The following is an 11,928-nucleotide window of genomic DNA, read 5'->3' as shown; positions in this document are numbered from 1 at the left end:
AGTAGGAGACAGAGCCTCTGAGCAAAGCTATCAGAGGTAGGAGGCATCCAGGACCCCTCGAGGTGAGGAGAGGGGTAGCTAAGGCCTTAGCCAGCAAACCAAGGATTGCGTGAGTTTGTTTACTATTGTTTACTGTTGTTCACTTTCCTACTATAGTCCAGGATGACCTGAAATAGCCTCTGTAGCCCAGGCTAGCCTACAGCACCCTCTGTAGCCCAAGCTGGCTTTAAACTCACAGCAATCCTCTCGCCTCAGCTCTCACATGCTGGAATTCACCCTAGTACTATAGGCCTCAGAAAGTACCTCCTACAAAGATCAGACGCAGTGGGTAGAGGAACGACACGGACAGCCTCCAGGTCCTGGTCAGCCATTTAAAAACTGCCTTTTACAAGTCTCACTCAGCCCGGCTTCCTCAGGGAGAAATGGAGTATGTCATTTACCTACCCTGCTGACTCTGATCAAATCAAACAACTTATATCAAACTATTTTGACACCAGAACTTTCCTTCCTTCAAATCCCCACCTGCCCCTGAAATAACCTTCCTCTCAGTCCTCATGAGTCTCCTACTGACAGACAGCATAGATTAGGGAGCTGACTAGACTTGGGTCACAGAAGTAGCTGTGACTAAAGCTGGCACCAAACTTGCCTCAGAGCTCAGATCAAAATGAGGAGTACTTTGATTCCTCCACACAACTCAGTGGGCCACTCCCCACAGCTAGCGACTCATCTCTCACACAGAAGCATCCAGCTGCAGTGGCTAGACTTCCACACACACTGGACAGAGAAAAATGCGAAAGGACTTCGGCGTTGCCGGGATGAAAAGAAATTTTCATCGATGCTAGCTGTTTTTCTGGTACATGGGCCCATGCTATTAGGAAAGCTCTCTCCTTCGGACATCTTCCCCAGCCAATACCTAACTCAGCACAAGACTGTGATGAGAAGGCACCCGGCCTCACATTAACTGAGGTGCTGTTGTATGCACTGCTGCTAATGGATCGTTAAAAAGCTGGGAGTCTGAGAAACCACAGCCATGTCTGAAGAGTGCTTGCTGGCCCCAGCAGCCCGGCCTGCTGGCAGAGCGGGCTGCCTAATACCAACTCCAGGAAGACGGGGGAACAGAAGAAGGCCAACGCAGCTTGCTGGTTTTTGGCTGAGTAGGGAATTGACACAGACCACCTCCGGCTCCTGTCTGGAAGTTTTGAGATCAGAGAGCTTCAGGCACAGCTGGGTTCACAGCTGCACCATTTGGAGCATTGGACTCATTAATATTCATGAGCCATCCCCACCAATCGGCAGAGTGGATGCCATTAGCCTAGCATCTGTCGGGTTTTGCGAGGGTTGTGTATGGAGTTTTTTCCCCCTTTGAAATGAACTTCTTTTGACATTTTGGATTTGCCTCTGTGGGTTTTCTATCCTCGCTTCGCTCTGATGCATCATAGAAAGGGAAGGCCCAGGGGAGGCGGCAGGAAGGAGGGATGAACAGCAGCCAGGGTTTTGCATCTGCCTGTTGACAAACTTTATTTCTCTTTTAGCACCTGGCACCTCAGACAGGCTTCCAAGATGGAGGCAGCATCAGGTAAATTATACCTAACAAGGTTCATGCCCAGATCTGTGAGAAGAGCTGCATCCTAGCTCTCTGGAAAACCGTCTCTCCTGCAGTGGTGAACTTGAGTCACACACATAATGCAGGAGAATTCCAGTGCACAGGTCTACAGTGTTATTTCCACGTTGATAAATTCATGATTTATGAAAGTAACTCCTGCCAGCTCTCACTCCCTCCTTCCCTGCTACAGCTTGTTAGACACAAATTGCAACAACAGTCTTAAATACTTGCATTTTATTTCAGGCCAAAGCCCCTCGACTCTGAACTAAATGCCAGGCCAGTCCCACAATGCGGGCCAGTAGTGCCACAGCTGAGGTGGACCGCACAGCTGGAGTGGATGGCCAGAGTGAGACACACACAAATCTAAGGGCAGAGCAGTGGCAAGGTGAGCCCGGCACTCAGCCCGCCCTAGCACTCCAGCTAGCAGCCCCTGCTCTCCGCAGAGCCTATTCAGCCGCAGGAGACAGGAGCCGCACTGTCTGCAGGACAGCTTAGGGCTCCTTACCTCCATCCCCTGCCCTCACTTCCGGGCCAAAACAAAGCCTGTGGCCCCACTGGACTGAACTTTCGGCTTCCAAGGAATGCAGCCGTAGGCCCTGGCAGTCAAAGCTCTAGGGCCATGGAGTTATTAAGAAAGGAAGGAAAGGATCTGAAAAAGGGAGCCCACTTCAATCCTGCAGAAACACCAGCTCTACTTTATAAGCAGAAGATGGGCAGCCCAGACTGCCCAAGCAACGCCTCCGACCTGTTCCTTTCCCTCTGGCTGTGCCAGCCATGCCTGGATAGGCTTTAACTGCCTACAACTCTCAGGCCCCACTCAACCTGGCGAGGTCTTGGAAGATGCTGGAAACCCCAGAAAATAGTCACATCGTGGCCACAAGGCAAGGAGGTAGGGACTACATCTTCGCTACCTTGTCCACACAAGGAGGCAAGCAAGAGGTCAGCCTCCCACAACCAAAATCTCCAGGGGCTACAGCAAAAACTGAAGCCTGCCAAGAAGGGAATAGAACGATAGGAACTGTCTGTTGGGACAATGTCCAACATGGCAGCTAAAGATCTACCACGAAGGGGTTCTCCACCATTCACCATTCGCCTGTGGCAGTTCTCTTTAAACAAACACCTGAAGAAACTCACCTCCTGGGAAAGTAAATACAGTTCTATTTAAAACCAACAGCTTCTGGGCCCTGCACCTAACTCACAAACAAACACCAGTGTGGTGTTTGTTCCCATGGAGGAGCTGTAGCAGGCAGCCAGAACCTCTGCATGACAAACCTGCGCAGATTTGAATGGAAGATGCTCAACGACCCGACTTCCCCTATACCTGCCCTGTCCTCAACCCCACCTGAATGTGACCCTGGCGGCATCTTCTCCACCACCCAGGAGAACAGAGAACAGCCACAGCTCACTTTCCCCACACTGTGTCTAGCTGACCAGGATCCAAAGGCACAGCAGGGTCCCCTGCCACAGCCCTTCTTGCAGGCTGGGACCCAGAGAGCCCCTCATCTGGTCTTGCCGGATCACAGCAGGCTGGCGAGGAGCTGGGTGGCAGCATGGGGCTGTCTAAGGATGGGCCTTCAGAGTCGATCACTGGAGCCCAGGTTTCTACGTGGTCCTTCTCTTCACTGAGAGGTGGTGAAGGGGAATTCCTCCTTCCTGATCTTGGAAGAAAGCAGCAACTGGGAAGAAAAGAGAGAGGGAAGGAAAGATGGGCGTGACTGGATGATAAAAATGGAAAGACGGGTATAGATAGACAGACAGACCCCATGTCCATTCACTGATGTATTCAGCCATAAAAACCAATGAAGGGGGGTTGGGGATTTGGCTCAGTGGTAGAGCGCTTGCCTAGGAAGCGCAAGGTCCTGGGTTCAATCCTCAGCCCCCCAAAAAAAAAAAAAAAAAAAAAAAAAACCAATGAAGTATGGAGAGACACACGCTGCAGCCGATCGAGTGCCTCAGTGGGTGGAAGGCCCCTGCTGCCAAGCCTGATGACTTGCTTCAGTCCCCAGAATACACAGGGCAGGAAGAGAGAACTGTCCTCGGACCTCCACATATGCCACGGCTACACACATGCAAGCATACACACTCTAACAAAATAAACTAAAAGCGATTTTAAAAAATATTTAAAGCAGCAGGTGGTGGTGGCCCATACCTTTAATCCCAGCATTCAGGAGGCAGAGGCAGGCAGATGTCTAAATTCAAGGCGAGGCTAGGCTAGAGCGAGTTCCAGGACAGCCATGGTTACACAGAGAAACCCTGCCTTGAAACACAGACAGCAGCTGTAAAGCATTACGCCCAATACACAAAAGCGCCCCCATAAGGCTCTGTGTCTGCAGTGTCCAGGGCAGGCAGATCCCGACAGAAAGTAGACTATGGTTACTAGGGACAACGGAGAGCCGTCGCTCACGGATGTGTTTCTTCATTTAGAGTAGGTACATGGTCTGGGAGCTGGAGATGTGGCTTGATGGTAAAACACAAACACAAGTGAAGCCCTAGGCTTCATTTCCACCCAGAACCACAGTAAGTAATTAATTAATTAATTTGAAAAGAGCCTGCCATGGTGGTGCACACCTCTAATCCCAGCACTCAGGAGGCAGGCAGATTCCTGTCAGTTTGAAACCAGCCCGGTCTACACAGCAAGTGGCCTACATGGTGAGGAGGTCTATACTGCTGGGGCTACACAATGAGACCCTGTCAAGGAAGGAAAGAAGGGGAAGGAGGGAGGGAAGGAGGAGTGTTCTAACATTGACAGAGTGTTATTTAGACACCTGGAATGCCTGAGCTCAAGTCTGAGGCAGAAAGATCACCATAAAAGGAAGCCTGGGATACAGTGAGCTCCAGGCCAGTATGGGCCACAGAGTAAGAATCTGCCTTAAACAAAAACAAAAAAGTCAGCCAAGGAGGCTCTTCCCCTTCCTTCTCCCTAGGTTTCAACAGGACCTCTAGTTTGCCATTCAAGAAAGAGAACCATGGGCTGGAGAGGTGGCTCAGCGGTTAGGAGCACTGACTGCTCTTCCAGAGGTCCTGAGTTCAATTCCCAGCAACCACATGGTGGCTCACAACCATCCGTAATGGGATCTGATGCCCTCTTCTGGTGTGTCTGAAGACAGCTACAGTGTACTTACATATAATAAATGAATAAATCTTTAAAAAAAAAAAAAGAGAGAGAGAGAACCATGCCTTTCCATGGTACCAACGCTGTGACGTTACTCCCCCAACATGCGGGCACCCCAGTGGGTGTCAGTCACCGGGCACAGCGACCCCAGCCCTGAGTACCGAACAGCTCCTACCTGTTAGGTTGGTCTCCTTTAGCCAGGTGAGAGGTGCTCTGCCTCTCCTCCTGGGCCCAGCCACAGTTGGACATAGCATAGGAAAGAATGGCGTCAGACACCGTCATGGTGCCCCGGCCCTGGACACAGGCTTCGATCTCGGGCACTGAGAGCTGGCTTTGGAGGAAGAGATGTAACTGACTGTCGGACAGGAGAACCACGCTCTGCAGGACCCTGCAGCAAAGAGCAGACAGCACAGGGCACGTGGGATGCGGCCGTCTCCTGCTCCACCCCGCCCCACCCCAGCTGGGCTTTGGCTTCATGGAGCACTGGCCATGGGAGGGCACAGGGGAAAATGCCACCAGAACATGGCTGCAGGAGCAAGGCAAGGTTGCATCCAGCCTTCCTGTGGCCCCCGCCTCCACAATGGTGGGCTGTGCTAATGTCCACTCACTTTTCCAGGAAATGCTGGAGACCTTGACGTCGCTTCTCAATGAACTCATCAGAGCTGCCAAAGAAAGTGGACTTCCCGGGAAGTTCTGGTACAGGCCTGTGGAGTCGCAGTGCAGCACCCAGGTAAATGAAACATCACCCAACCCCACCCAAAAGATCCTGAGAAAGAGGGCCAGTCAATACAGTTGGCTTCTACTAAGGGCTTGACAGAGTTAGCACTGCCCTATGGCATTAAATGTCCACAAACATGGCATTTAGTCCTCCTAAAAGCTCCAGGAGAGAGCTATTAGTGTCCTCCTTGTAGAAAACCAGAAAGGGGACATGAAACTCCAGTGTCACAAAACAAAGCCAGCACCCAGGTCTATGATTCCAAACTTATGCTGCTACAGCACTGCAACTAGTATGTCCACTTCCCACATCACAGCACTGCACCTAGTATGCCCACTTTCCACATCACAGCACTGCACCTAGTATGCCCACTTTCCACATCACAGCACTGCACCTAGTATGCCCACTTTCCACATCACAGCACTGTACCTAGTATGCCCACTTCCCACGTCACAGCACTGCACCTAGTAAGCCCACTTCCCACATCACTTGCTTTTTCTCTTTTTTATTGAAGGTTCGGGGGGAGCTCTTGATATCTTAGGTACTCACAGAGGCCAGAAGAGAAAATGAGATCCCCTGGGACTGTGATCACAGGCAGTTGTGAGCACTCTGACGTGGGTTGCCAAACCCAGGTCTTCTGCAAGAGCAGCAAGTGCTCCTAAGCCTAGAACTTGCAGTAATCCTCCGGTCTCTGCTTCCTAGGTGGGAGGATTTCAAGCCTGCTCCACTACACCCAGCTCTCCTGCTTTGCTCTGCACGGGTGTGGGGGAGCATGTGCGTACACATACGTGTGGAAGCCCAGGGCTGAGAGAGGGTGTCTTACTCGATCACCCTCACTTCTTTGCTGGAATAGTCTCTCCCTGCACCCAGAACCCCTCCGTTAGCTAGCCTCACTGGCCATCAGGCCCCTAGGGTCCCCGTCTCTGTCTCTCAGCACTAGGAATACAGGCTTTTCCCATGGGTGCTAAGGACCTGAGCTCAGCTCATGCCTTCCAACACCATTTACCCAACATGCACCTCCCTCGCACCAGCTCCAGACAGTAATGTATGCTGGGTCCTTTCATTTGAGTTAGAACTACTTCAAGTCAGACATACTGCCACGCGCCTATAATTTCCACTGCTGCGCAAGCTCAGGCAAGAACATGGGGCATCTGAGGCCAGGCTGGGGCTTCACACATAGGCTCTATCTCAGAAAGCAAAACCAAACCAAACCAAACCAAACTAAACCAAGCTAAACCAAGCTAAACCAAACCAAAGAGTACTCCAGCCCCAGAATTTTCTAAAAATGAGGTGAGTTGTGGCAAGTTACTGTTACACTCTCTCAGCTTCTGTTACAAAGCACAAAGACCATCTTTTTAAATTGTTATGTGGGAGGAGGAGTCTGTGTATGTACACTTCTTTTTTCCTGTTCATACAGTTCTGCTAGGCCACATGACGTGAACGGAGGGAGGATTGCTGGCTTCTTCTCACTGACTTACAACACCTGAGTTCAAGCATTTCTCAAGCTCTTCAGCGTGGCATGTTCTAAGTTCTTTTCCCTCAAAACTCCCAGCTCCCTTAGTCACCCCCAGAATCCCTTCAGAACTAAGAAGGCACAAGAGCAAACTCACACCAAGCCCGCGTTCCTCTGTAGCTGCTTCCTCAGCCACACAAACTCACGGTAGCGCCGTCGCACACAGGAGGTCTTGGCAGTAAAGGCCTTGCTGTTCGTCTATGGGAACACGGGAGAAAGTCCAGAGAGTTTAAATGGGAAAAGCCTCAGTCCCACATGAGTTCACCACCACCACCACCACCCTCGTTGTGGGGACAGATTATCACGCTGTCAGGTCCCAGACCAAGATGCTGCCAGGCACCCTGAAAGCAAATGTTTCCACTCGAGCCCTCCCTCTCCCCACCCTTCCTTGAGAATCTTCTGTCTCAGGCTGTTGGGAACACCCACAAATCATTTCTACCTCAGCCCGGCCCCCAGCCCTGCAGCTGACCCATTACAGAAGCCTGACTCACATGGAGGAATATCTTATAATCCACGTAAGAATTCCAGGAGCCCTCATTCTGCACCCGGGGGTCCTGAACTCGCACGGTGATCACCTCCTGCAGGTTAGAAAAAAAGATACCCCAACTTCAGTCCAGCCACACAGAAGGAACACGATTTGGTTTTGGCTTTAGAGTCCGGGCTGGCAGGAAGTCACTAGGTAGGCTACCTGCCTTCACCATGTCGCACGTCTGCCTCCTCGGTGTTCAGATCAATGAGGCACCACACCCAGGAAGCAAGGCAGCTCCAATCACCCAGTAGTATCCAGTTCCTTAGTACCAACCTTCAGTCACTTCTCCATTCATTCAACAAGCATTTCCTGAGCATCAGTGCATGTCGGGCACTGTGCTAAGATAAACATTCATAGACAAGGAATGAAACTCCCTGTTCTCCAGAATTTTATAGTGCAGGCCTGTAATCCTACCTTGGAAGGCTGAGGCAGGAGCATCAAAAGTTCAAGGCCTTACCTGAGGAACTGGGTGATAATCAATCAATCAATCAATCAATCAATAATGAGCTATGGACAGTGGCTCCCTCCTGTAATCCCAACACTCAGGGAGAGGCAGGAGGACTGCCATCAAGGTGAGGGTCAGCCAGGTCCACTTAGCAAACTCTAGGCCAAACGGGACTATACAGAGAGACTCTCTCAATCAATAAAAAGAGAGCTAGGAAGAGAAACGTATGGCTCACTCTCGAGCTGAGCACCCACAAGGCCCCGAGTTTAATGTGCACGGGGAAACAGTAAACAAATAAGAACAAAGTACAATGATAAACGTGTACGAAATGTCCTAATGAGCCCCATGTCTTGGGTGATAACCAAAAACTTCATTTTAAAAGGGCTTACAACATTCTAGGACATTCTAACCAATGGGAGAGTTAGTAAAACTGGAGGCTCGCTTCTCAGCACACACACCCGCTACTTCTTTCCTTCTCCTGGCTTTAATTTGAAACACCAAGAGTATTAACAGGGAAAAAGCACCGCAGACTATGCTCTGCCATCTGTGTCCCCTCCCCCTAAGTGGCCTCCGACACTGACCCACCTGGAGACCCCGCTTACCTCCAGCTCTTGGTTCTCCAACATCCTACACCAAAAGCCCATCGGAAGAGAACATCTGGGGAGGAGCAGAGGACATGGGAGGACGCACAGTTAGCATGTCCGTACTGGGTTCTCTCAGAGCAAAACCCCCAAAAGTTTTTCACAGATGTCCCTTGGGGAAATCCAGGTAGGTAACTTTCCCCTCAACCCCAATTATGTGTAAAACCTGAAAGAGGAAGGGGGAAAACCCCATATTAGCTAAAAACCCGGGGGAATTTGCCTCCATCCAGACTACTACTAAAGGTGGACACTCTAAAGGCCACCTCAGTCTAGAGCTCCTGGGGACATGAGGAGAGTGTGTTGTGGCCAGAGAGGCAGGTGGGTTCCATTGTAAACTTTTGCTGGAGGACTGCGGCTTAGCAGTCTTCTGAACTCAGCTTTGAAAAGGAGCCTACCAGCGCCCCCTCCTGGTTGTTTAGAGACAACTAATTCCTTACAATTACCAATCTCTCTTTGTCTGGCTAACCAAAGTCACCTCCATTCAGGTGAGTGGTCCTAGGAGCACCCAACTGAAGAGTCCAGTTACAGTTTACCACCTTCTCTTACCAGCTCCCCAGAAATGGAGCCAACTGTTATAATCAATTCCCATCCTGACACGCCCGCCATCCGGTGTGCACCTCTGCCTGAGCACCCCACAGCTTCTCGGGTCAACTCAGGATGCGTTCTGCTCCTTTGTAAAGATTCATTAAAGCCTAAGCCACTGATTTCCCCCAGTGTGGCAGTTTATGTGTACAGCGACATCGCCCACTCCAACAAGGGGACCATGAAGGCTGTAGCACAGGGTTACTGGATTCCAAAGGGGCCCATGATGTCACCTTCTGTTAAAATACAGCACTAATCTTGTTACTCCTAGAACCACTCCAACAGCATCCACCCTGCCTGCCGCCTCCACCCCCTTCCTCTCTCTTAAGAGCAGAACAATAAGGTTTAATTTCCCTTTCCAATTTACCTTGAAATGAAAACTGACTTCAGCCAATATGTACTGCCAACAAACGATCCCGGCTGGCTCCTGGGAAAACGAGACCATCTCTAAGCTCTCCCTCTCCTCCTCCCATGCCCATTCGCACACCCACTCGCTTTTACAGTCCCACAATTAATTTTAAACACATTCTCTTATTAGTTCTGCCTTACCATTAGAAGAGTGCGTAATGAGCTTCCGTCTATTTTATGTTTTGCTAACATAGGGCTAATGTTTCAAAGGAAGGGGAACTCGTTTATAGCATGAAATTAGCAGAGCAAACAGCTTTCGCAATTCTTTCCAACATCCCAGAAGGTGTCTCTACAGACAGACCCCACGCACAGGGACAAAGCTCCACTCGGCAGATTGACAAAACTGAGCTAGGCTGTGGAGCAAACCTGGAGGTTTTGTGATGTCGGCACCATAATAAACAGCATTCTTGCTGACGATCTGACTTTTCCTCCGGAACAGTCGCCACCTCCAAGAGCCCCTAAACTGAAATGCAGGGGACCTCAATCCCCCAATAACCCAATACGACAGTCCAGATGAAATAGACAAAGATCTGTGACCAAAGCCAACAGACTTTCTGTGAATAATTAACCTGATGGGATCCCCCCTCTTCTCTTTTTAGGCACTTGCTGACCGCCAGCAGAAGAACAGAAAGTTAGGTATTCTGAAGTGGTTTTTGGTTTGGGTTGGTTTGTGTTTGTAGTACAACAGAAAAGATGACAAGAAAGAAGGTCATCTATGCACTTAGAGGACGTCATCAGACATTTGGTCTAAAGAAGAGTTTGTTAGGGGCCTGCAGCACCCCCATGTGGAAGTTTTTCTCCTTTATTTTGGAGCTACTGTCATACAGAAACGAATAACCATAAACTGGCTTTTAAGGCGCTCCAAGCCTCCTGTGACTCTGGAGGTTCAAAGGGCACTGAGGAGTTTCTGGTTGTCAATGTCCTTAAAAGGCTGACACTGCAAAAACCAGACTCCATTTCTAACAACCACTGCTCCCAGTTGACATCCTTCCTAAAAAGAGCACTCTTCGGAAGAAAACGGAGCTCAGTTCCAGTCCTGGAGAAGCATCGAGTTCTGAACTTCAACTCTATGACCTGTCCGAAGAGGCGGACCTGTGTACCCATAAAGGAAGGACAGAATCAAGTAACCTCCAAAGGTTAGGAAGCTTGCTCAATGCTAACTACATTTCCGCGGCCTTTTCCATCCTGCCTCAAGTGTTCTTTGCTTCCCTCAACAATACTGGCACCAACAGTCCTGGGGAAGGGCCAGAACTTTTGGGAATGTACAAGTTTGACGCATTGTAAAGCTCGCAACTGCTAATTCAGGGGAGCAATTCAAAGCCTTCTCATTTTCTCTCCCACTTAAACTACTTCAAGGGACACGTTAAAAACACATCAGGCTGTAAAAACGATTGCACCAAGGAGACCTTTCTTGCTCACTCTTGAGCCTCTGGTGTTACAGCGACTCAAAAACCTCGCCTTTCTAAATACCCCACGGGTGTTCGAAGAGACTCTTCCGCCTGACAACCTGGCCTGTCCATCAAACAGCTGTTTCACCTTTCAGTCGGTAACCCTACTCCTTTCAGCTGAAAGTAATAAAGGCGAGCATAATTTCCAGTATCTGCGAAAAGTATCTCCCATTTCCTTCCACTCCCGGCCACTTGGGTAGACATCCCTAAATTCTGACTCCGGCCACTCCTTTCCATTCTTTAGCAAACTTAGATGGAAACCAGCCAAAATGGTCCTTCTCTTTTCCCGGCTAAACTCGGAACGGAAAGACACCTTCTAATTTCAAAGTATATTGAAAAGCCAGGCTTCCTTTCTTCTTGGGTCCCAGCAAGCCCTCACTTTCACACCGGGCGGTAAGAAGCACCTTCCCTAGCGTGTCAACCGAGGCCATCACTTAAATGTCACCACTACTGCTCAAGCCGACAGCCCATTCCCCAGCAGCACCTACGAGCCGCGGCCCCGCCCACGCCCCCTCACCTGAGAGCAGCAGCAGCGGCTCTCTATAGCGACACCACCAGCACCGAACCATATAGCCAGATGCAGATTCCGGCTTCTCCTTCCGGGTGAGTCGCCGGCGCCCCAGTGCACGACGGGAGGCGGCTCCCGACGGGCCAATCCTGAGTGTCCAGGACGCCCCACCCCTGAAGACCAAGGCTCTCAGTGGTGATCGCCGGTCAGCGGAGAATCACCGCCCCGCCCAGGCCTCAGCTGAAATCCACATCTTTCCGGAAATCGCTTGGGGCGTAGGAGGCTCAAGGACCGAGACCCCGTGAAGTCCACTCGGGTGCCGCGTTCCGCCCACCGCCGTCAGGCGGGCCAATCAACGCTTAGGAAGTCTTTAAAGGCCGGCGAAAGCATCTTGGGATCCTAAGTATCTCCTGGGTGTTACAGA

General features: G+C 50.5%; 1 protein-coding gene across 4 annotated transcripts; it reads right to left on the bottom strand.

The window, feature by feature from the left end:
- Positions 1 to 1,492: 1,492 nt before the first annotated feature.
- Positions 1,493 to 11,610, bottom strand: Snx11 (sorting nexin 11). Of its 4 annotated transcripts, none has more exons than XM_032913017.1 (8): positions 11,514 to 11,610; positions 9,508 to 9,567; positions 8,520 to 8,724; positions 7,435 to 7,521; positions 7,041 to 7,141; positions 5,324 to 5,419; positions 4,891 to 5,103; positions 1,493 to 3,279 (listed from the first exon to the last, which is right to left on the bottom strand). In XM_032913017.1, exons 3-8 carry the CDS (start codon positions 8,559 to 8,561, stop codon positions 3,006 to 3,008), a joined length of 813 nt encoding a protein of 270 aa, XP_032768908.1. In that variant the 5' UTR covers positions 8,562 to 8,724; positions 9,508 to 9,567; positions 11,514 to 11,610; the 3' UTR covers positions 1,493 to 3,005. The 4 variants fall into 4 exon arrangements, with proteins under 4 accessions (XP_032768908.1, XP_032768907.1, XP_032768909.1 ...); XM_032913016.1 differs by having other exon boundaries at positions 8,520 to 8,574; XM_032913018.1 differs by lacking the exon at positions 9,508 to 9,567 and having other exon boundaries at positions 11,514 to 11,604.
- Positions 11,611 to 11,928: the final 318 nt, after the last annotated feature.

This window comes from Rattus rattus, chromosome 9 (assembly GCF_011064425.1).
Source record: "Rattus rattus isolate New Zealand chromosome 9, Rrattus_CSIRO_v1, whole genome shotgun sequence".
In the NCBI taxonomy this organism is placed as follows: domain Eukaryota; kingdom Metazoa; phylum Chordata; class Mammalia; order Rodentia; family Muridae; genus Rattus; species Rattus rattus.
The sequence above is the reverse complement of the archived record's forward strand: the minus strand, read 5'-3'. Positions and strand labels throughout refer to the sequence as shown.